General features: G+C 32.1%; 2 protein-coding genes across 3 annotated transcripts; one reads left to right on the plus strand and one right to left on the minus strand.

The window, feature by feature from the left end:
* The first annotated feature begins 15,228 nt into the window (after positions 1-15,228).
* LOC125576874 lies at positions 15,229-15,780 on the plus strand. Its single transcript, XM_048737379.1, has one exon. It carries the CDS (start codon positions 15,229-15,231, stop codon positions 15,778-15,780), a length of 552 nt encoding a protein of 183 aa, XP_048593336.1.
* A 3,250-nt stretch (positions 15,781-19,030) lies between these two features.
* Positions 19,031-25,767, minus strand: LOC106370477. Of its 2 annotated transcripts, none has more exons than XM_048737620.1 (4): positions 24,659-25,767; positions 24,315-24,485; positions 19,409-24,147; positions 19,031-19,300 (listed from the first exon to the last, which is right to left on the minus strand). In XM_048737620.1, the coding sequence occupies exon 3, from the start codon at positions 22,493-22,495 to the stop codon at positions 21,290-21,292; it is 1,206 nt and encodes a 401-aa protein (XP_048593577.1). In that variant the 5' UTR covers positions 22,496-24,147; positions 24,315-24,485; positions 24,659-25,767; the 3' UTR covers positions 19,031-19,300; positions 19,409-21,289. The 2 variants fall into 2 exon arrangements, with proteins under 2 accessions (XP_048593577.1, XP_048593576.1); XM_048737619.1 differs by having other exon boundaries at positions 19,409-24,201.
* Between the last annotated feature and the right edge of the window lie 497 nt (positions 25,768-26,264).

Consider the following 26,264-nt stretch of genomic DNA (forward strand, 5'->3'; position numbering starts at 1 on the left):
AAATGTTGTTATATAAACTAAAATATTTTAGTATAGAAATAAGAAACCCGCACGGTTGTGCGGGTCGAGATCTAGTAATCAATTGTTTTTAGGTTTTGAAAAATAGATTAATACATGATGTTTATCTTGTGTTTATATTGGACTATAGAAAGATATAAACAACAGAATTTTATTTGTTGTAAGTTTACCAACAAATATAACCCTCAAATAAAATTTTTCACACTGAATTATATAACATTCAAAATAATATATCTCAAAATAACTTTTTTCTATTGTAAATTATAAAACAAGAACCGTGCAAAGCACGGGAGATATACTAGTTATATCAATAAAATGTCAATAAGAGCAAATGCTAAGCACAGAAGTTTGATGAGAGGACACGAGTTCGTTGGCCTCTTTATAGGTAGAGCAAAAAAGTTGATGGAAGTTTAGACTCGCTCCCGTCTTACACTGACTTCAGTCAGGAGTGTGACATGTTTATACAAATTGTTGAATAGCACAATTTAAATAATGAATCACAGTTGAACTTTTTTTACACATAGGATTTTGAAATGCCACATACGCTGCACGTATTAATTTACATTTCTTTATCTAGAAATGATATGGAGTACTATTTCCAAGCAATAAAGCAAGAAAAGGTTTAGCCTTTATATCTGATGGGAATATTATTTGTATGCGTGACATAGTGGTGTAAAAGTATTTTGTCTGTATTTTGTTAAATAATACAGAGGTCTGATTCTTATATAGATAACTGAACATAATAAAATAGAGAGAAAAAGTTATTCGAACTTACTATAATAGAGTATAATTTTTCTTCGTTGCATTTACTTTAGATTTTCAGTCTCTTTTAGAGTTTAACTCCGAGTTTCACTTAAATTTGATTCTTTTTTTATTTACTTCAAATAAATTCAAATTTGTTTTTGACTTAAATCGATAGCTTTAGTGAAGTTCTTCATTTTTATTTTAGACTGTGTTCTTTAATTTATTTAATTACACTTTTCATTATATTTTTTAGTGAATTGGGATTGATATGCCAGCACATAATAATCCCATTTTTTATTAATATAGTTATGTATGCCAATTACATTTATAATCAATGAACACAGACAAATATATTTTGTACCATTATGTCGCCACTACAAATAATATTCCAGTGAAGGCAAAAAAATATTTTCTTGCCTATCCTGCTTTGAAAAGAAAAAGGAAATGCAAACCGATGTGTCGCAGACGTGTCACTATAAATTCCCAAGTGTCAAAAAGTTAACAGCGATTCATAATCTGTATTGTGCGATTCCACGTTTCTTACGAGCATATCACACTCCTTGGCGAGGTCAGTAGAAGGCGGAAACGAGTCCAAAATCTCATCAATTTTGTTCCCACACCTATAAAAAACCAAAGATCTCTCGTTCCCTTATCAAACTCAAATCAATCTTCTTTGTTTTTCATTTGCCCTTCTACGCTTGATTGAGCGATTTATTTGAAGAAAAAAAATGATTAATGTCTGCGATTTTTTTCCCAACAATAATATTTCTGAAACGTGCATTATTGGAGGCGTCATGGCTAGTAACGATCAAGCATTTGAGTATGCTCAAGTTCAAGCTACCTATGTCGAAAATGGTGACAACGATGATGACATTATATATGATTATGCTCCAGCAGCCTGAATGGTTGTATGTTTATGAACAATGATTTTGCATTTTTTTTTATTAATGATTTGATGCCCTAGGGTTTGTTTTAAGTTTCTCGACTTAATATATAGTCGAATAAAAGGTTTTTTTTTTCAATCTCACTTTTTCTCCCACTTTATCTTTGAATAAAATAGATAAAACCAGATCATGAACTGTTACAAATAAGACTGTCAATGATTTTCGAAATGTTATTGTAATGCTCCTATCCTCGTTAGTTGGGTATTCGAAAAACCCCGATAATTTCTAAGGATTATCTGCCACACCGAACATCCTCTGCTCCCTAATTAACATACTAACGATAGTATATATGAACTTCTAACAAATCTATCACTAAATGTCGTACAATTCAGTTCAGACAAAAATGCCGTATAGTTAACCAAATAAGTATACAAACATGATTTATGTGAGGCGGTTCAGTGATGAACAATGTAAGCCCCCGACCGTCTACAGGCCTACAACATCCGCTTACTCGCTCCATCCCATAAGATGAGTAGTGCGTTAATTTTTCGGAGGCTTAAAAATCATGTTTACTGACCTTACAAACATCACATGATTACATTTTGTGGGTAGGCTCGCACGATATCACAAATTTTTTCTTGATATACCACCCATCATTCTACTACTGCAGCTCAAGCATGTTTGACTCTAGAGTTCTAAACGAATGTGTGCCCGAAAAAGGTAAGCGCATTTTGGTGTTACTGGAGCCAAATCAATTATGTTAAGCTTTTCCATATACCACAAATTGGGATGTTACTATTCACCCCCTCTAATAGAGCGCAACATCCTATTTGCGCACTACAACAAGTCTCAAGATGCCACCCGAGATGGATAACCAGCTCTAATACCATACCACTTGTATCACCCCCGACAACCCATGGCTAATGAGCCTCCTACGCCCGCTCACTCGGCCCGTAGGCTCCATCCCGTGCGACGGGTGGTGCGTTACTTTTCTGGAGGCTCAAAATTCGTGGTTACTGACCTTGCATTCACCACATGAATTTTCACCGTTATTAGTCTCACTCGCACGATATCGCGAATTTCTTGCCAGTATGTTATCCTCCCTTCTACTACTCCTTAACTGTAGAGTTCTAAACGAATGTGTTCCCGGAAAGGTAGGTGCACGTTGATGACATAAGTAGCCAAATTAATTCTCTTAAACCTTTCCATATACCACAAACCAAGATGTTACAAATAAATTCAGTATATTTTAAAGTAGCAGTGTACTAGTAATTTTTCTTTGATCTTAAATACAGTTCACTGTGAAACTGTTGACCATAAATAGTACTCATTTTATTTTATATAAGTACAAGACTAATAGCAAGTATCACTGTTACAAAACAAATTAGCGAGTATCATTTTTGCATTCTACATTCTTATACACAGTATATAGAAGTGATAGATCACAATACTATAGTAAATTGACTGAGGCTAAAATACATAAAATCCATCTGTTTGACATGAAAAGACTATTCTATCACTAAACTAGAGGTGCTCATGGAATCCATATCGGAATAAAACAACCAACAAAAACTAAACTCTTATAAAAGCTTGGGTGGTCTTAGCTAAAGTATATGTAGTTCGATTCTCTGCCCTTGATACGTGAATGATCTTGAAGTCTTGAAACCTACCTTGAATATCTGCTAGCTATGCTAGTTCCGTATAAAAATTTGGTCATGCTTCCGAATCCTTGATCGTTGAGATTATATTCTTGCAGTCTGTTCCGAATTGCTGACATGTTGTATGTTGAACCATATTCTCCATGGACCAAATATGAGAATCTAATTTTGAGTATAGCGGGATAATTGTCTATCTTTGTTTCACAACAGTAGGAATTGTTTAATAGTAGGAATTGTTTATTTCCAGCAACATCCATTCATACCCAACGATATCCACTATAATGTGGTTCCGAAGTCCATGATCCATCTACTAAACAAATACTCTGCAACCATAAGGCTTGTGTATTATGTGTCTGGTGTGGTGGATGTGCATCATCATTGGTCTTTGAGTTCATCTGAAAGCAAGCATGACATTCACTTTGAGCATGTCTAATTGGCTCTAACGGGTCTCGTGTAATTCCTCTAAACAGTTTATCATTCCTGGCTTTCTAGTAATACCATATAATCTATTGATATGGGTCTCTGTCCAACTCCAGATGTTCTATTTCATTCTTCCTCCAAAATAAATAATCTAGATTGGAGTACACGCTCGATATAGAAAAAACGTTCGAACACGATGGTGTCGAAGAAAGGCCCAAGATTGTAAAGCGGGTGGACATTCAAGAATCGAATGATTTACTAATTCATTAGCTTCTCCACATCTTGGAAAATGGTTATCACATCGCATATGACGACGAGTTAATTTTCTTGTTACCGTTAAGTAACCAGAAGCCATTTGCCAAATTAGGTGATGTATGTTTAGGGAGCCTTGATTTTCCAACCGAAGGCTCGTCATTTTGCGATATTGTGCTCATATACCATAATATCGGAAGTCTGGGAGAGGATATTCCATGACACCAAATATCCAGATTTTACGGTATACAACCCACTCTTCGTATGAATTATTTAGAAGGCTAACGAGCGACAAAGAATCTTCTTGTCGTAAACCTCTTTGTGGGACAATGTTTCCTCTAGGTTGACTGTTTAGAAGAACTTGATACTTAATAGAAGAGACGCATCACATAATCCATTTGATCCAAGTTTCTGAGAAACCCATCTTCTCCATTACTTTCTGTATAAATATCCACTCCATGGATCATACGTTTTACTCATATCAGTTTTGATGGTCAATCTCTTGTGCCGCCCACCTGGTTTTGTTTTGAGAGTATGAAAAGTCTCTTGAGCAATCATTATGTTGTTAGTAATATTCCTACCAGCAACGAAAGCCTATTGGGTTTCCGACATGCGATCTGGTAGAACTTTCTTCAGCCTTTGGCATAAGTACTATCTTATAACTCACATTGCACAAACTGATAGGTTCATATTAACTTTATTGGCAAAACAATTGTGGATATTGATACAGTTCCCCTATTCTCTTCTTGCAAGAGTTCTTCGCCGAAAGTATCATTGTATATGCTCACCTTTGCGAGCAACAAGATTTGTATCATCTTCTTACGTCTTGACAAGCTTGATGCAACAAGACCTTTATTGACACTGGGGATCAGACAAATTGTACATTTGGGTTATCAGACCCTTGGATCCCTACAATTACTACTAGGCCAGCTAGACCGGCTGTACCAGTAGCTCAATCACGTTTGACAGTGGCTGAGCTCATCCATGCTTCCATATATAAGAGTATGTAATGTCCAAAATGTTAGAACAATTTGTGGCTTAAGAGGATATATCATGTACCTAAGCATGATGTAGTTTTGACTGGCCAAATGGAAATGGTTATATAGTTCTCCGCTTGAGAGGAAGTGATCATGGACATGATCTACGAAGCAATTCCTCAATCAGGAACCACTAAACCACTACCTTTTGGTAGTTACAAGAAAAGAAAAGTTCAGACCATAATGATCCAAACTTTCCCATGTGTTTGGTGAGCTCTCCTCCATCTTGCTTCATGGAGTTAATACGGCTGATGTTGGAGACGTTTCCAAACGTCTTTGAGAGGGTATCCAACAAGTGTTTGGGAGTCACGCGCCTCCTCTTCCCTTGCAACGGACTGATACCTTAGCTAAGAGAATAGGGCTTCTCTTCTTCTTCCAAAGTTACCCGGGTAACTAGTATAACTAGTATACTAGTATTACTAGGGTAACTTTGGTTTACCCTCTGTAAGTTACTCGGGTAACTAGTATTACTACGGCCTCTTCATCATACTCAACTCCTCATGTCTTTCTCTTCCTATATATTGATCTCATCTCAACACTCCCTTGATACATAGCCAACATCTTTTAAGCAAGCCATGTTATCTATTAATTTTCGCAAAGCCACGATTGAAGAGTTGCAAGCTATGGAAGCAAATAAGATATGGACAGTTAATCTTTACATCCTGGTAAAAATGTGGTAGGTTGTAAATGGGTTTATACAATTAAATACAATGCAGATGTCATTGTGGAGCGTTACAAAGCTTGCTTGGTGGCTAAGGGGTTCACATAGCAGGAAGGAGTAGATTTCACTGATACATTTTCTCTGGTTGCAAAACTTGCTAGTGTCAAACTTCCCCTTAGTCTTGCAGCTATACAAGGATGGAGTATGTCTCAGATGGACTTCTCCTTGCTAGTGTCAAACTTGATAGTGATTTTGATTAGGAAACGTTTATGAGCATTCCTTACGGTTATGTACCCGCTTATGGCTCTCTTTCTCCAAACCCAGTATGTCTTCTTCATAATTCGCTCTATGGGTTGATGCAAGCCTCACGTAAATGGTACCAATGTCTATCTGCAGTCTTCCTATCTGCTGGTTACACTCAATCTCCAGCGCATAACACATTATTTTCAAGCAACATGGTTTTGTCTTCACTGCAATTCTTGTGTATGTAGACGATATAATGAGTGTTGGAAATAATGATGCAGAGGTTGCTCTCCTCAAAAAGACTTAGCTCTCATTTCAAGATTAAGGACTTAGGACCATTGCGGTTCTTTCTTGGTTTGGAGATAGCTAGATCATTTGAAGGTATTTCTATATCCCAATGGAAATATGCATTGAGTCTTCTAGTTGATGCTGGTCTTCTCGTATGTAAGCTGAGTTCGGGGCCAATGGATCGTTTGGTTAAGTTGAGTAAGGACTCTGGTGCTAAGCTTACAGATCCGAGTAGCTATCGAGCTCTGATTGGTCATCTTCTATATTTGACAATCACTCGTCCTGACATCACCTTTGTGGTGCACTGTCTCAGTCAATTCAAGGCTTCTCCTACAGATTTTCATCTTGAAGCTGCACATAAGATTCTTCGATACATCAAGAATAAACCGGGACATGGACTCTTTTACTATGCTTCATCTCGACAGTGTCTCAATGCATTTGCTGATGCTAATGGGCAACATGCCCTGATAGTAGACACTCTCTTACTGGTTATTGTGTCTACGTTGGGAACTCCTTGATTACATAGAAATCGAAGAAGCAGGATGTGGTTAGCCGCAGTAGTACCGAAGCTGAGTATCTAAGCATGGCGCATGCTACTTGGGAGTTACTCTGGCTACAACAACTTCTCACTCTTCTCACTCTGTAATGCATATCGCAACCAATCCTATCTTTCACGAACAGACAAAGAAAGTGGAGATAGACTATCACACCGTTCGTGATCAGGTTAAGAAAGGCTTCATTACCTTGATGCATGTTTTGAGTGCAAACCAGCATGGAGACATGACGAAGCCTCTACACTCTGGACCGTTTCATTCCATTCTCAACCGTTTGTCCATATCAAGTCTCTTCCTTCCCCCTGATGGCTCAGTTTCAGAGACTTGACTGGGCGTATTGTGTATATACCGGTTTAGTAGACTAGATAACCGACATGGTTTAAGTTTCCTTTTGTTTAACCTTGTGTATATATATTTACTAGGGTCGGCCCGCCCTACGGGTGGGATATTAGTTAATTTGATATTCACTAAATGTTCGAATTGAAATTTATTTTAAGATTCAAGAATTTGGTTATCTGTTATGTCTTATTTATTAGTATGCGGTGGTATAGTTGTTTTTCGATTATTCTTGCTTTGGTATTGTATCAAATTAACTAATTGTCCAACTCATAATTATAAATGTACAAATGTGGATTTGTGATAAAGTTTGACGACAATACTGTTTTTTTTTTAATTCTTATTCATAGTGGAGTGTGCATGTGTCAGAAAGAGGCCTATAACAACTTTTATGTTTTTGTGTATGGATTTTAAATATATATTATTTTGTATAATGCATACTTGTTCTACAACATTTGCTTGTAGACTAAAAAAATTGTTTTCTATATTTTTAAAAGAGAAAATATTTAGTCTAGAATATAACATGGACATATGTATTGACTATATATAGAAGTTGGGTGTTATTTTAAAATGACATATGTATAGAGATTTTTCAACCATTACTTCACTGGCACAAAACATTTATAACTGTAAATACCTTCTTTTAAAAGCAAAACTAATAAAAGCGTGTAAAACAAATGTATTTTGATATATATTATATGCATCAAGTTATAAAGGTTGGAAACATTGCAAAACTGTTTGGAGTAAAAATTTTAACTTTACGATCTTCATCTTGACGTCAGTTCAGTGTCGGCCCTGGCCACAAGCAGAAGAAGCATGGGCTTCCAGCTGACACAATAATAAGTATTTTCGCGGCCACATATTTATAAAAAGTGACTTTAGCCTAGTGGTTCTAAGAGAAATTACCAGTGCTAGAGGTGCTGGGTTCAATTACCCTTAACTGCATTCATTTATTTTGGCCCTAAATATAAAATGGGACACGTGTCACTCCCAGAACGCACTAATTGATGACGTGGCTTCACGGGAGAGAGACGAACATTTCTTTATATATATAGATTGCAACAAACTTTGGTAAATTAATGATTTCAAATCATTTCATTTAATATTAATTGATATTTATCGTCATCTTGGTCTAAGTTTTCTACATATGCGGCTTGAGTGTAGTCAAGTCCGTGATCATTATCCGTGGTGTCGTCCCTAAGCAAGCTTCACAATCACAAACATGGTCGCAAGTGCAGAAAAAATTAGACAGAAAACATTTTTCTTTGTATGGTTAATCAACAAGAAAAACATTGCTAAACAAGCAAATCGTAAACAAAAGGGCGCTATTTGCGTTTACTGAAGAGAATAAGGGTTCGTTTTAATCTTTCTATCTTCAAGTAAAGTAAAAGTTAAGAAAAGTGTGAGCACAATCTTTCTTCAGTTCACCCAAAGGTCAAGCTTACTACAGAGAGTACGGTAAACTTAAAGTGACAAGCGTGTTTGGTGTTTATAACAAAACTGACTTTACTCAACACTTTCGATTTTCTTAGTTACACAGATTTAACGAAATCATAATGTGGCACCATACGCGTCTCAGGTTCCACCACAGCACCGGATGCATGTTGTGTTACTGCTGTGATAATGCATGTTTCGGTTAATAAACCCTTATAATACCTCTGATTTCTAAACACATGCGTGGCTTACTGCTTGAGAGTCTAATTTCAAAATTTGAATTCTCACAACTTTATGAATAAACCAGTAGGTTAAACTTTAAATTCAACTTTTGAAAAATTGAATATTGTGTGAATAAATAAATTCAATACTAAACTGCAAACACAAAATCTGTGAAAACAAAAAAAAAAGACAAATTCAAATTCTTATAGTACAATATTTATATAGTTAAATAAGCGTTAGATAATTTAATAGACAAAAAAATGCCACAATAACTTAAAATGAATGTTAACTTGACATCCAAAATGAATAGAAAATGTGACATGGTTGAAGAAGAGATGATTTTGTACAATATAGAGCCATGTTTGTTTCTAAGAAGGCTCCTTACATTTTCAGTACATACTTGGCCTATCTAGAGATCTAAACTCTCTCTTTTATTCTAAATTACATTTGATGTGTGAGATGAATCATGCAAGCATAACCATGGCCAATGTCATCGTCATCTCCACCATTCTCAATAAATGCTCCTATAGAACTGTCCCCCATATCTTCAACATACACTGCAGACGAACGGTCAAAATTCATGATGACTAAGTTTGCGGCATACGTAACAGATTTGTTGTTGATTATGAAAGAAGAGAGATGAAAGAAATCAAGATGCCTAAAGAGAGAGCAACAAAGTGTGATGAGCTTTTAAGTTGATGAGGGTTTGGTGGAGAAATAAGAGAGGCTAATGAGTCTTTTTATAGATTGATACAAAGGTAAAGCAAGTGGTGAACTCACTCTGTAGTCAGACTTCCTTGATAGGGGTTGTGATTTGCTCATGGAGTGATGTGTTTGGCACACCAAATTTTACCTTTTTTTCTCACATGTAATATTGTTTTATGACACATCAGACAGAGAGCTTAGCATGTAGCCATACTTTGGGCTATACATCTTTCACTTGGACATACTTGCAGCTTGTGCTGCCTTTGGGCCTTTGCTGGCTTCATTTTGTGACGAATTTGCCCCTTTGGCGGAAGTTTACGTTTAGTTACTATATCTTTTATTTTTAAAACACTAGTTAGGCTGTTTCTTTGGAATTAATTATTGGCAGGTTTATTGTTTTTCGAGTTGTATCCCTAACCGTTAGATTGTTTTATTTTTAGATTAATCTGATGGTGGTGTTTGTAGAGGCTGAAGTTATATGGTCAGGAGAAATATTGATGTGGTTGTAGGTGTTATGGTAAGGTGACACAGTGTTTTGGTGGTAATTGTGGTCAGGGTTGTTGTAGATTGAAGGGTCCGTATGCATATAATTTGGATTAGAAGTTTTGTGGTCAGGGTTGTTGTAAATAGAAGAGTCTGTATCCATATAGTTTGGATTAGAATTTTTGGTCAGGGTTAAAAGTTATGTGTTCAGGAGGAGCAGTGATGTGGTCAAGAAGAGGATATACGACTGATCATTACCCATTCTCATCACAAATGCTCTTCATAAATTTCAATGAAACTCCCCAGCCATGAAAAAGTATATGTGCTAGTTTGAAGAACTCCAGTCCTTAAAGTGATGTGTGGCCAAGTGAACAGTTCAAGAGGACCGGAGATTTTTGACAAAGGCGACAGCGATTGATGAGCATGAAGATAAACCACCAAAAATCCCATGAAATTATGTAGCTAAAATTAGATGTGGTTCATGGTATAAGTATATGAGTAAAATCCTCCTACGATATAATCGAAGCCTACGAAAAATATACAGAAGACCATAAAATGAAGAAGGATAGGAATAGTGAAAGTGGAGAGAGAAATTCCCTTGGATAACCCTTTTTAATTTATTTTCACAAAAATAGCCTATCAAGGAGGAAAATGACCAAAAAATGTTTTATTAAAGGGTAAAATATGCATTTATACCTCTTGGATTAATTAATCTTGATTTAGGATTTAGAGTTAAGGGATGGATTTCAAATTTCAAAAAATAAAAAAATAAAAAATTAGAATTAAAATTTTCAAAACAACAAGGGGCAATTTTGGTCATTTTATTTTTTGAAGGCTATTTTTGTAATAAAAACTTAAAAATGGCTATTTGAGAGAATTGTCCAAGTGAAAATGAGAACAGGAATGTGAATCGAGAGAAGAAATTAGAATTTTAACTCATCAGTTTTATTGGAGGACATGGTAAAGCTTGTAAGTATCAACCATGGAAAATTAGTTTCAAAATGCATAAGAAGAGAGAGAGAAGAAACTAATAATGTAAAAGAAGGTTGTGACAGTGAAACGAGAGATTAAGAAATAATGATTGAATGTGACCAAACCACACATTTTTAACTTATTTAAATTAGAAGGCTTTTTTAGAGAATTCACAAGGAGAAAGTACTCTGCATGCTGGAAGTATGTCGAGGTGTAAATAGACAAGTTAGAAGTATCTCTAGATGTAATTTTTTCCATCAAACGTTAGTTAGTAGATCCATATTCCTTTATAATATTACTCGTTGTCCATTTTAAGTAACTAGGTTAGGTTTCAATCGCAGAATTTATAATTTAATATTTTTAACTTGTAAAAAGGAAAAAAATTACCTTAAACCACAAATTATTATTATTTTATTTCTTTGATGATCCTGGTATTTAGAGCCTCGAGAGGATCCGACTAGCTCTAATGACCATCCACCGGAGCTTAGCCAGGGAGCCCACCGAGGCATCCAGGAGGGTTGGTGATCACCTTATGTAAATCCCACCAGTGACCACACGTTAGCAGGCTTCTCCGTATTAGGCCCGAAGGTCCTTCAAGATAATCACCTCCCAGCAGCACTCGAAACCATGACTTCCCAGGTTGAGTTTAACCATTGGACCACTAACATGTGGTTATTCTAGCATATATATCTTTAGTTTTATGATCATTTGTATATTTTTATAAAAACAAATCTTAAATTATTGATAACAAAATTTTCAGTGTAGGACTATTAATAGTTATAAAATTTATAATCGTCCTTGGAAATTTTCTGCAAATTATATATTATATAAATAATTATTTAATATATGTATATACATATATGTAACTTCTTCTGAATATCTATTAAATATTTTTCTTACTCATATAGTTTTATGACCATTTGTATCTTGTTATATAAAAATTACCACAAATACCACATTCATAGTATCACTTTTTATGTTTATACTAATTACTTTTACCTTTTCTTTTAATGAAGGGTAAAAGATATTTATATCCAAGAGTTAACTACTCTAGACTTATGGTTTAGAGTTGAGGTGTGAAATATGTTAGTTTTATCTATTTTTAGTATAAATCAATGAATTGGAGAATTTTTTCCATCTCTTTCTGATTTTTCTTCGAGTTTAGTTTATATAATTTATTGAAAGACATTTTCTGGATTATTTTCATTCATAAAATAACCTTTAAAAAGACTTATCATTTGTTTCCAAATGTTATTTGAAATATCCCAAATGCAAAATCTCTAAGAATTTATTCTTGCTATACCAAATCGAAAGGAGAAATTTTGAATTTACCACATTGGTTGTACCTTCTTTGTTAAAAACACAAAAGACCCCTTATACCTTTGATATAAAATATATAAATATAGACAATTAACTAAATAAATAATAATAAAATATAAAATATTTTTTTTATAATTTTTGAATTATATGTTTTCAAATTTTATCTTTCAAAAAAAAATTGAAACTTTATTCATATTTTTTGTTAATTCTTTTTTCAAATTTTCTTTTTAAAATTCAAAATTATTTTTGAAATTATTTTAAAATTATTGATTTAAATTTTTAGTATTTTTAAAAAAAATCCTAAAACTCCATCCTCCAAAATCCACCTCCCCATAATCGAAACACTATTCTATATTAGTTAACCCTATGAATATAAATATTCATTTATTCTTTTAAAACTACGGGTAAATGTGGTTAATGTAAACATGAAAAGTGATACTAAAAAAGTGGTACATTAGGAGATTTTTCAAATCAAAACAACTATCGTTATCTTTTGTTGGTTCCTTTGTATTGGACACACATAATTTTGACAAAATCTTTCATATGGTCGAAGAGACTTCTAATTCTATGCCCAAATTGATGAGCCGATTCAAACAGAATGTTAACAAACAGTCGGGCAATAACACAGAGATGGACTGTAACAAACGATTTGTTCGAAATATTCAATAATTTAATATTAAATAATAGAATAAATCTTTATGAACTAGATCATGAAGCCAAGAGACTAAGAACAAAAACTGATAACTAGTTAATGTTCTTGCTTACAAATCGATTTATCTCCCTGTTTATGTATTACCTATGGTTCTTCTTCTTCTGCTATGACCTGGTGAAAGGTTTTATATCTGGTATGCATTTCAGTTTTAATAATTAACTAGACCATGACCTGCGGAACAGGGTAAATTTTATTTTAAATTAATTAAATACATTTTATAATTAATTGAATAATATACATTTTCATGCGGATTAATTAAAATTATTATAATTATTAGAAAAAATTAATTTCCTAATAATTTGGTTCATATTATAATCAAATTAAATTTTAATCAGCTTAAATTTGGTTCATAACAGATATAGATATAAGTAGAGATTTGGTACATCTGATTCTTTTTATTATCCAATTCTAAATTGATACCCATCTTCTAACAGCTTTTTCATCGAGAAAAACAAATAAACGTTCATGTAATCTTTAATGTTTTTTTTTTATGTTGGAACCGCACGGCCACACAGATTATTTGTTCTTTCAATCTTATAAACTGTTTTAATAGATTATTTGTTCTTTCAATCTTATAACTGTTTTAATAGATTTTTTAGTGCAGAAATATCTTTTTAAGAAAATATAATTTACGAAACCAAAAGGTTTTCATATTTTTATTCAAAAGTATTTGAATATTTTTATATATTGTACTAGGGTCGGTCCGCCCTACGGGCGGGATATTAGTTAATTTGATATTCACTAAATGCTCGAGTTGGAATTTGTTTTAAGATTCAAGAATTTGGTTCTGTTATGTGTTACTTATTAGTATGCGGTGGTATAGTTGTTTTTCGATTATTCTTGCTTTGGTATTGTATCAAATTAACTAATTGTCCAAATCATAATTATAGATGTACAAATGTGGATTTGTGATAAAGTTTGATGATAATACTGTTTTTTATTTATTTCTTATTCATAGTGGAGTGTGCATGTGTCAGAAAGAGGCCTATAACAATTTTTATGTTTTTTGCGTATGGATTTTAAATATTGATTATTTTGTATAATGCATACTTGCTCTTTGCTTGTAGACTAAAAAAACTGTTTTCTATATTTTTAAAAGAGAAAATATTTAGTCTAGAATATAACATGGACATATGTATTGACTATATATAGAAGCTGAGTGTTATTTTAAAATGACATATGTATAGAGGTTTTTCAACCATTACTTCACTGGCACAAAACATTTATAACTACAAATACCTTCATTTAAAAGCAAAACTAATAAAAGCGTGTACAACAAATATATTTTGATATATATTATATGCATCAAGTTATAAAGGTTGGAAACATTGCAAAACTGCTTGGAGCAAAGTTTTTAACTTCACAATCTTCATCTTGACGTCAGTCAGTGCCGGCCCTGGCCATAAGCAGAAGAAGCATGAATTTCCAGCTGACACGATAATAAGTATTTTCAACTCTTTTTGATAATTTTTAAAATAATATCTCTGTAATCTATTTGATTAATTGTATGATATATTTCGATAGTTTATTTCATTTTATTTATATACAGTATTTAATTTAATATGAAATTTTATTTAAATTTAAATGAATGTAAATTTTATTTATTATAATATATCTTTTTGATATTTTTGCTCTTGTTCTTTATGAATTTATAATAAAATCTATGTAATTTATTTGATTAATTTTGGGATATATTTTGATAAAAAATTTAATTATAAATTTATTTAATCTCAGTTTATTGTATTTTACTTATATAAATTTAATTCAAATGAAAGGTTATTTAAATTTAAATTAATTTAATTTTTATTTATGAATAAAAATAAAAAATCATTTAATTTAATTAATTTTATATTGATTGAAGTTATTTGGTAGTATCTAAACGTTCAAGAATAAGTTATACTTAGAGTTTGATCACGAATCCATGTGGATATTTGTTTTTACTTTTTATGAAGAAATATTTATTTGTTTACTTGATATCTATAAACATAATAATTTTATAGTTTATATTGAGTAATTTTATGGGTGAGTTTGTTGAATATTCATAAGAGAGCACAAAATAAAAAATATAGCCATAAAACAGTAAGAGCCAACTTATAGGACAATTTGAACACAGTCTTGACCTTGTTCTCCCTAGGGTGCGTTCACGTGCAGCTCATACATTATGCAAAAACGTATTATACTGTAATATATTATTACGTAGATAGTATAGAAAATCTGATTTGGTGTATATTATTTAGAAAGGAAGAGGAGCAAAAGCAGGAAGAGGAGTAGGGGAAAGAGGAAGGATGAGGATGCGAAGGAGGAAGGTGGAGGAGGGAATCAGACCAAGGGAAAGTACAAAAGACTGGGCCAAAGTGATATGGTACAAAGGAGCAGTCCCAAAGCAAGCCTTCCATATGTGGATTGCAAATTATGACAGGATGCCCACAAGGGTTAGACTGGCTTCTTGGGGAATGCTCATATCTACTCACTGTTGTCTTTGTTCCCAATTCCCTGAAGATAGAGACCACTTACTCTTAACCTGTGAGTATAGTGTTGTCATCTGGAAATGGGCACTTCTAAGGCTACGACCTTCTGGTAGGTTATTTTGTAACTGGCAGGAGCTGCTCTCATGGTTGAAATCCGATACTCTTCAAGCCCCAGCAACACTCCGTTGTCTGGTTGCCCACGCAACGATATATCATCTGTGGAAACAGAGAAACAATGTCCTCTTCAACAGCACCCACATTCCACCGGAGTCTATTATTAAGTGCATAGACAGGGACATTCGCAACACCATCCACGCAAGAAACAGGAGGAAAAGATTCCTCAACTATCTACCTCTTTGGAGCCACTGATGTTTGCATCACCACAAATGTAACTTAATTGTGTCTCTGTTTTTCCTTTTTTTGCCAGAGAAGCAATTTTAGATTAGTGTTTCTACTCTTGTAAAAACTCTTTTATTTCATTTATGATATTAACATCCTTAGCAAAAAAAAAAATAAAAGGTGGAGGAGGGAAGAGGAAGAGGGGGAGGAGATCAAAGAAGAGGAGAGGTTATACTATTTCGGTGAATAGAATAGTTTACTATAAATATTAGGAAATCACTGTTTTGGATATACGTTTAAATCATATATAGTATTATATTTTAATATTTTTCAGATATGGTGTAGTATAATTTTTGTCTGACATTGCTTTAAAAATGTACTACATAAAATATACAAAATATACAAACTACTCTAGCTTAATTTTCGTCCAAAACATGATTGTAAATAAACAAAACATATTAGTTTTGATTTATGTGCTTACTCTAATGTATATAATTTTATGTATAAAAATTATTTTTAAAATATGTGGCTTTTAATATGTTATTTGATCCTAACAATCTCATAAATAAACTTCTTCAAATCGAAGTGATTTTTTATATTGGAAGCACTATATATATATTATTTCATTCAGATTAAATATATTTTAGTCTTGATTTTTATTCTTAAAAACTTTAAATGAAATATCAAGACAAGATTCCAATCACCTATTTTTGAGTTTTTTTGAAGAATGAGAGATTTGATCAGTCGTCTAATATTTGTTTTTCTCTAATATCCCATCTAGCTATTATAATTGTAAAAATGAGAGATTTGAACTATGTATTATAAGTTTTCTTGTTTATCTTTTAATAAATCAAACAGTTCTTACTTTATACATAGTTTACATATACTAAAATGGTAAAGTATTATATATTTTTTTATCGGTACACTCCTAAGTAACTAAACCTCAAAAGCGTATGCCAATAAAAGAAGTAATTTGTTCTGATTGACACTTATATAATTCACTCAATTCACAGAAGAAGTTAAAAAAAGAAACAAAACTCATATTAGTGAAACATGAACGAGAACGAAAGCACAATTTTATAGAAGTAGAAAATGAAATCATCTTTGGAGAGTCAATAGTAAATAAATCGAGAGGAGAAAACCTAATCTTTTTTGTCATTTTACAATCGATGTTTGCTATCTGATTTTTGTGATTTGTGTAAGCCACAAAACTTTTTTTTTTTGTGAAAATGAAATCTTAAAAATAATTAAAGTGACTTGTAATACGTTAACTCTTCAAAAGTGATAATATATTTAAGAGACCAACATTTGTATTCATCATTTTACAATCGATAAGGATTGCAGTGCTGCAAAATGTTAAAATCATTTAATGAATAAACATTAGTATAAAAAATCACTCCGCACATGCGCGCGGGTTGTCATCTAGTAAGATAGATATTGTTTGGATCCAAATTTATTTATTGTGTTATTTGAAAAGATAGATAGTAGTATAACACTGTTTCAATAATTACTTTATAATAGATGGGGTAATTTAAAATCTTATAAAAAAAAGTTGTGTCAATGGAAATATTTATATTTTAATAAGACCGATAGAGTTAGGAAAATAATATAGTGTAGTTGTGGCCAACGAAACATTTTATTGATGTCGACAAAAAAATCTTGAGAAGTAATAGGCATATTTACCAATGTTATTCTAGTGAATTAGTTGATACAGTACTACAAAATTTTAGGTTCAAAATAACAAAATCGACAATGGAATATGTTGAGGATAAATCCTCTCCATGTTTAATTCAAATGTAATAATGTGGGATAAATTTTCTATTCACTAAATGTTTTCTTACCGTTTCACAACGAGTAAATTTGGTATTCTTGTACTTACGACAGGAACATAACATCTTACGAGGTGTATTTCTGGCCAAGTACATGACTATCTCTACCTCGTTGAGAAATTTATTTGCCATTATCCAATCGAAATCTTTATGTACATACATCCAACTTCATATCTCGTAGATATTGCCACCATATGCCATTTTTCTTTGAAATGGTTTTTTTTTGTGGATTTTACGAAAGAGAGGAAATGCATATTTATAGAAATATTTTTGAACTTTGTTAAATAGGTATGTTATCGCGAATTTACAACGAAATATATTTTACAATGCCTTAACGACTTCACTATGACCAAAAGTCCTTTTCTAACCAACCAACCAAACACACACACAACAAACATGTTTTCACCAACCATCTATTTTTATTCGTATTTTAGTTGTTAGTTGATTGAAAAATATTTGGATGTAATAATACTGTAAATTAATAACTACATCACGACTACTTATAACTGTGGTCTTTAAATGGTCGTATTCGTTGGTAAATTACAACTATACTACGACAAATTTTTTTGTTGTTGTAATGTTGTTGTAAAATTGACATAATTATACGATGACAAATATTCGTCGCTAATTGTCGTTGTTATACGATTGTTTTCTTGTAGTGGTAGATAAAAAATTTTGTGTGAGAGAGAGATAGAGAAATGAGCAATACAAACATCATTAGCAACACAAGCTTGCAAGTTAGTAGAAGGTTTGTTAATCCGATGTCCTCTGCCGAAAACTATTGTAGTCAGTTCTGTTACAGTATTTTTTTCTTCAAGTAATTGTGTATCGAGCACATGAGGTTCATGTAAAATCGTAAAGGGTCGTAAATATATTAGCAGTGAATATGATAAAAAAGTATGAAAAATAATCGAAACATACAACATACATATGATCTATAAATTATACATACATATAATCTAAATAATATGCATAAGCAACCACATATAAATTGTATACTATAAACACATACATATATAACTTATAGGTTACATTTGTGTGGTAACAAAATATGTCTAATTTTATATATAGACACGCATATAATTTATAAATTATACATACATATAATTATAAATAATTGTATATACATACACAATCATCATACAAATTGTATACTATATAAACATACATATATAAATTACATTAATGTAAGCAGTATATCTATATATATATATAGATATGCGGGCCGTCCACCTAATCTTTTTTATCAACAAACCCCATCTAGTCTTATAAGTTATAACTAATTTAAACCCATTAAAATTCAAATTCAAATAATAATGAAGATAAAATTAATTTTGGTAAAACTATTTTAGCGACCGAGCTTTAGCAGATCAATTGGTGACAACTCATCCTAGAGTTATTAGTCAACTAGAAAATAAAAACTTAGCCGAAGTCAGTATTGAGGAATCTGCTTTGAACTAAAGAATGGTTCTTTATTTTATTGATTTTTTATTCTATATCGGCAAACAACCATTACTATTACATAAGTTTAATTTCATATTACTTTGGAGGATAATGAGGAGGAGGACAAACTTTGTCGCACGAGGCTTTGTCGTGCCAGCAAGGTATACCTTTTAAACTTTTACAACACCAACCGAACTTCTTAAACCATTTTACATTATAACAATTTGATGATATGATAATGTTTGATTTATCTATTTCTCTAACTTCCATCCTTGCACCTTCACATAAAAATCTCACAACAACAAAATGTTAGTTAACAATGAAAAAACAAAAAAAAAAGTTGAAATAAAAACATAAGTAATATAATTGCAAAAATATATACATACAGTGATGCAAAACAAATAGAGAGATGATGAGTATACAGATGAGAGATGTCTGTATTTTCATGGTTTTCTTAAACAACAATGTGATGTCTTTTTTTTTTTTTAGAATTCTTATTTCAAAGAGTGTGATTTTATCTTCTTGATATTATGTATATAAAGCATCATGTTTAAATAATAATCCAAAATCTATTGTTTCATAGAATCATTATTAAGAAGTCATATATATAATCATTCATTAATCACTTAGATTGTTAAATGTTTCTATTTTATCCAAGATATTTTTGTGTAGTTCTTTTTATGAATTATTTATAAATATTACAATGTGTATATTTTTGATTACCAGACATTTAAAAAAAAGCAATTAAGAAAAATTAAACACCAACAATTATATTCTATTTTAAAACAAACATATTATGACATTTGTAGGGTCTTAATCAAAATTACATCTAAAATTAAACTATTACTTATTATATTTATAATTATGTGTCCTTAGATAGAAATTTTTACCTTTGGAATAAAATTGTATTACAATTTTGAAAATAAGGTACAGATTTTGTAAGATCTACAATTTCTACCTAATTTTAGCTATTTACAATAATTTGGAACAATTTACATTTTTTTATTATTACTTATCTATAATTGTGCTTATTTATACTATTCATAATATATTATTAACTTATAAAGTTTAATCCTATAAGTTTATTTTAATCATAATATTTAATATTTAAATATTTTTAATGTTTGTTTATTTAGTTTGCATATACTTTTATTCCTATTTTAATCAATATTAAATCATGTAATATTCATTATTAATATATATATATATATCAAATTATACATTAAATTATGATATGGAAAATTAAATAATAGTGATTTCTTAAGATTTAAATTTTAACATATTTCTAACTATTTACAATTTTTCTTTTAAATTTTAAGTTTACTAGTTTTGATATTTATTGGTTGGTTGGTTTTTTTTGTTTTTTTCTTATTTTACCTACTATTAAATTTATGTAAATATTATTTTATTACAACTTATAGAATTTTCCATAATTATTATATTTATTTAATTAGTTTTAATTTTTATTCTATTTAAATTTATATTAAATAAATTAATTTTCATAACTAACATGTATTAAAAATTAAAATATAATTTAGTATTTAATGCTTTTAAATTAGGAGATACTTTAAATCGAGAAAATTATTGTAATCTTTTTTTTTGAAGAAGAAGGGCTTTTAATTTAAAAACATAAAATATTATAAGAGAAAACGAAGGTTCTTCTAGAGACGAAAGGTCCTATAGTAACAAGTTTCATGAATGAATGAATCTCAACCCCTGAACAACATAAATTGAGTCTAGAATAAACAACAATACAATGAAAGTCAATAGCTAGTGATAAGAACCACGACCGCGGCGGCCAAGCTTCCCTCTCCCTCATATCGTCTTCCATTCCATTTCTTGGTATTTGATAGGGAGTTTTGTCTCCCTCCCACCTTTTGTCAAGTTGATCGAGGAAGATGCCTCTGTCACAACTTCTTCCACATCTCCTAACCCTTTGACCTGAGAAGGACTCTCAAATCCAAAAGTGATAGGTTTTGTGGTTAATGGATCAACGACTAAAGTCTCACGTACCTCAGTGTTGATAACAGTTGATGGACAGGACTCCATAATAAGTGCTTCAACGGGAGTATATTGATAATCTACTAAAGTGGAAAAAGTTGGGACAAAGTTTGGCGAAGCAGTAGTGTTCTCTGGCTGAAAGGTAGATGGCAGAGCTGGAGTGGTTTCAAGTTCAGATAGGAGACCTTCTATCTCTTTAATATTTTTCTGAGGCTCAAGGACACCACCATCTAATGCTGTGTTGTTTCATCGGCGTGTAGATCCTCTTAATGGATAGTGGGTGGAGAAGAGCCAACATTATCCTTTAGCTGCGGAATGGTATCAATATCCACTAAAGGGACAACATAGCTAGTGTCTATAGAAGGTGATGTAAAGGCAGAAACCTGAACAGTTGATGAAGGTACAAGACACCTCTTCTCTTTATGTCCTAGATTTCCACACCTCTCACACCTCGATGGAATCCATGTGTACTCAATATTTACAAGGAAAATGTTACCTCCTTGTTTATCATCCAGAGAAATAATCTTCGAAAAGTTTCTATCCAACTCAATCTCGACTAAACCCTTTGCTTCGCCCAAACTGGTAGGATCAAGTCGAGGTTTATGCGTAAGAATGGGTTCTCCAAGTCCTGATGCAACATGCCTTATTCCTAATCTTGAGAAGCAACAATCTAGGATGTTTTTCAAAGTGGCCCAGATTGGAAGGGTGGAGATTTCAGAGACTTTGAAGGAAGCTTCTGGAGTCCATGGCAATACAAAAAGTAAGCAGTCATTAATATGACATACTCCTTGCTGTGAGTGAGTAGGCTGGTGCGGGATATGGAACATGAAAGATGAATCACCAAGCTTCTTACAATTGATCATACAACTTCTTCGGAAAATTTTATTTACCACAGCATGTACTAAACCACCTGGCGGTAGAGAACATTTATGGAACTTTCCAGTGATGTACTTGTCCTTATTCTCGGTACATAGCCTAAAAGGAATAGATATCTCAGGTGTGGAATCAAGACGGTAAGTTTGTGTATCTGCTCGGTACAGATTGCGCGATTGAGCGCAAGATCTCGCAGTCCATGTAAAATGGAGGCTCCCATCAGCTTTTATTTCCTGTGGGGGAAGCTTTTCAATAGGAGGCTGGATAGTACGGGATGGATACTTAACCTTTGGTTGCTTATTTAAGATCTTGTCTTTTAAAGTTGGCCAGAGAGCAGCTAATTGATTCCCGACAATCGTTGGATCATAGTCTCGAGTACTAGGTTTGGGAGGTGTGACCCGAGGTTTGAAGAAAAGCAGTTTTGCCCATAATCCCAAAGATGGGACAAATTTTTCTGGAGCTTGAGCAAGATCATCAGATGGATGTGTTGGTAATTTAACCTCGGGGATTGGAAGTTTCTGTAACTGACTTGGTCCAGAAACCAGCGATTGGTTGTTAACCTCAATAGAAGCACTAAGCAGGAACCACCCTACTGCCATCGTGGGTGGTTGAGCAAAAGGTCTGAGGTGGAGCTATCTGTACTGTAACAGATTCCAAAGTCGGAGAAAGGACCACAGTTTCTGAAGTCTGAAGAGGACCAACGAGTTCAAGCAAAGCGGTTTCACTCATCAACATCAACAGAGCAGAGGAAGTATGAGGAGAAGGATACAACGAGGATAGAGTCTGATCAGTTCTAATCTTCAACTTGCGCCAACAGAGGCGATGAAGACGAAGGAATGAACAGATAGAGATCACTTCTTGATTTCCAAAATGGTGATAAATTAGGTGGTTGAGGTCGTTCACCATCGGGCAAGTTGGGTGAGGTCCATCCAATTTGTCTGATAGGGGGGGTTAGACGAAGCCGGTTTGGTTGTTTCGTCGCTCGAGAATCATCTGCTCGAGAGATTGAATAATCTTTTTCTAGGAACTTGTCGTATAATATTTTTATTTGAAGTTTTAGTTTCCCACATTTTATTTCTTTTTTAGAGAAGAAAATTTTCTCGGAAACTTTCCGACATTGTTTTCTTCTTAACCGATTTTGACCCCAACATTCTGTAAATTTCAGATAATTTATAATTTTCCCAAGCCTAGTACATATTGTCAGGTTGAATGATGATAATAGTGAAAAAAATAATATATAAACAAACGTTAAGTATGTATTTGGATGTCTTAATGTGAACATATTTGTTTGGTTCTCTAGACCTTATTCTGCTCATAGAATATTGTTTGTTTGGTGAAGATGAAATTCGGAGAGTTGGGTTAGAAATTTCGTTTGGTATTAGATAGATAAGCCGGAAACCTCTCAATTTAATGTGGGATATAAATGTTAAATGTGGTATATGTGTATGATTTACCCGAAGGCCTCTCTCTTTCCACCCTAAACTTGAAGTTTTTCTTTTCATTTGATATTATCATACAAAAAAAAGGTTGAATTCTTGATGGATAAAGGCTATTCCCGACGAATTCTCGATGAAAACTGCTTTGTCAGATATATATCGTCGGAAAAATATCTATCTGGAATTGCTTGAGATTTCCGACGAGTTCATGATAGATTCCGACAGACACATCTTTGACAAAAAGACCATTGAAATAAGCCTCAAAAACAAGCATCAGACATTTTTCAGCTGATATTTCCGATGAATTTAGTTTGTCCGTAATGTATTTTTGACGAATTTCGTGTGTTGTTAATGTATTTCTAGCTAATTAGATTCCTGTAATATTTCATACGAAGAAAAGTTGGTTGCCAATATTTCCAGAAAATTAGGTTTGTCAGAAATATTTTCAAGGAAATTAGTTCGTCGGAAATATTACTCATGAAAATTTGTCAAAAATATTGGAATGTTTTTCATTTTCAAAGTTATATTTTTAAAACTAATTTTTTAATTAATTTCTTTTTAAAATTTTAAATTTGGATTGAACAGCATAACTAAAATGAAAAAATATATAAAAGTTTTAGAAAACGAAAACAACATTAAAAGGTTTAAAATCTATAAAAAAAATTAAACTCATGGAGAAACAGTTGCTTTATGTTGTCTATCATCATCTCGTTCATTCTCTGTATATGCACCATCTGAACCTAGTTTTCCGCCATTTGAGCCTAGTTTTCCTTTTGGGTCTCCAAAGCTACTATCCGCTCCTCTTTGTTCCTCAACTGCTCCACAATCTCGAGATCAGTGGTGGAAGGCTATAACATCCAAATCTTAAACTAACATATAAATCATATAAAAACCAAATCAATAAATTATCCATTCCGATTCCTAAAATATCAATCTAACCACCAAAAAATATCAAAACTATTCAAAACAAATCAAAACTTACACGGTTTTTTATGGAAATTGGGATGAAAGCTGACTCTTCTTTGCAATTCCTTTATGTTGTCTATCATCATCTGGTTCATTCTCTGTATATGCACCATCTGAACCTAGTTTTCCGCCATTTGAGCCTAGTTTTCCTTTTGGGTCTCCAAAGCTACTTGTCTTTGTTCCTCAACTGCTCCACAATCTCGGGATCAGTGGAGGAAGGATGCAACAATCCAAATTTTAAACTAACATATAAATCCTATAACTATAAACCAAATCAATAAATTATCCATTCTGATTCCTAAAACTATCAATCTAACCACCTAAAACTATCAAAACTGTTCAAAACAAATCAAAACTTACTTGGCTTTTTTATGGAACTTGGGATGAAATCTGACTGTTCTTTGCAATTGCAAAGAGAGAGAGAGAGAGGCACTTAATGATATTAGAGAGAGAGAGGGAGAGAGAAGAAATGGAGAAGAAGAAACTCGGTTTATGTAATAATAATTACCAACATACCCGATTTTTCGGTAAAACTTATTATTTGGTGGTTCACATATTTTTAGATGGTTCATTTTCTTGGGTAAATTTCATTCTCCTATGAATCCTTGACAAAATGTACATGTGAGCAGAAATTCGTCGATAGTCCCATGGTACTATTTAATAAAGTAAATTAATTAGAAGATTGACCAATTGTTGAGAACAGATATGCCCGAAAAATTTCCAACGAATTACAGATGGATAAGGCATATTTTGTGCATGCTGCTTCATTGGTCAGTCAACATATATAAACCCCAAATTTGTCAGAAATTACAGACGAATTTGGGTTTTAGAGTTTCAAAACCTAAGACAATCACACTAACAATATCAATCTATCGTAGAGATGAGGTTTTATGAGTCTATAATCTTAAAACAGTTTGAAAACACTTTAAAAAAATTAAAATTGTAAAGATGAATCAACATAAAGTGTTTGTTTAAGTATATAGGTATTATGGAAAAGTTAGTGATTCACTCGATATGTTAAACTGGAAATTTTAAAAAATTATAAGAAGTAGCTTGTTACACCACATGCCATTAGACACTTATTATATAACATAGTTCTCTTGTACGAACCCGATATTACTTATAGATTTAATATTTGAGACCCGCAACCTTAGTTGTTCAGTAATTACCTACGAATTTCCAAGGAAACTATTTGTTCGTCGGTAACTCATCGGTAATTACCAACATAATAACATAAATACCGACGAACTAAGTTTTTTTGTGGTTTCCGTGGTATGTCGTTGAATTACAGATGAAGACCCAAAATTTTTCTTTTCTCAAGGATACGTTGGTATTTTTTCAACTTTGTATGTTTCTCTATTCTCAAAATCTGTTTTTTACTTGTTTTATTAATCTTACTAGGTTAAGACCCGCACCTTGCGCGGAATGAATATTATATATAAATTATTTTTAAGTATTATATACTTTTTTACATATTATGAAATAATAAATATATATTGAATAATTAAAAATTCAGTAACTATTATGCATATAATTAAATTGGTACAAATACTTAAATAAATTTTATTAATCCAGACAAACAATTTTTCTATTTTATATGGTATAAAATTAAGTTTAAATGATATTAACATAGATATATAGTATATTTTTAATATTGACATCTGTTAAAAAATATTTTATACTCATATTATTTTTGATCATTTGTATTTCTTTATAACAAATGTTTTAAATTAATGATAACAATAACTGTGGGATGTTTAATAGTTTTAGTAATTTATAAGTTTAAAAACATTCAATGCAAAGTTTAAATTCTAAATATTAAGTTGTTAATAATTGTTCAAAATGTTTATCAATAACTTTTGGTATATAATTCGAAATTAAAATACTTATGTATTTTATATGGTATATAATTTATTTTTAAAAAATATTAATATTTATTAAATGACATTTCCTACTTATTTAATTT

This window comes from Brassica napus, chromosome A8 (genome assembly GCF_020379485.1).
Source record: "Brassica napus cultivar Da-Ae chromosome A8, Da-Ae, whole genome shotgun sequence".
Classification (NCBI taxonomy): Eukaryota; Viridiplantae; Streptophyta; class Magnoliopsida; order Brassicales; family Brassicaceae; genus Brassica; species Brassica napus.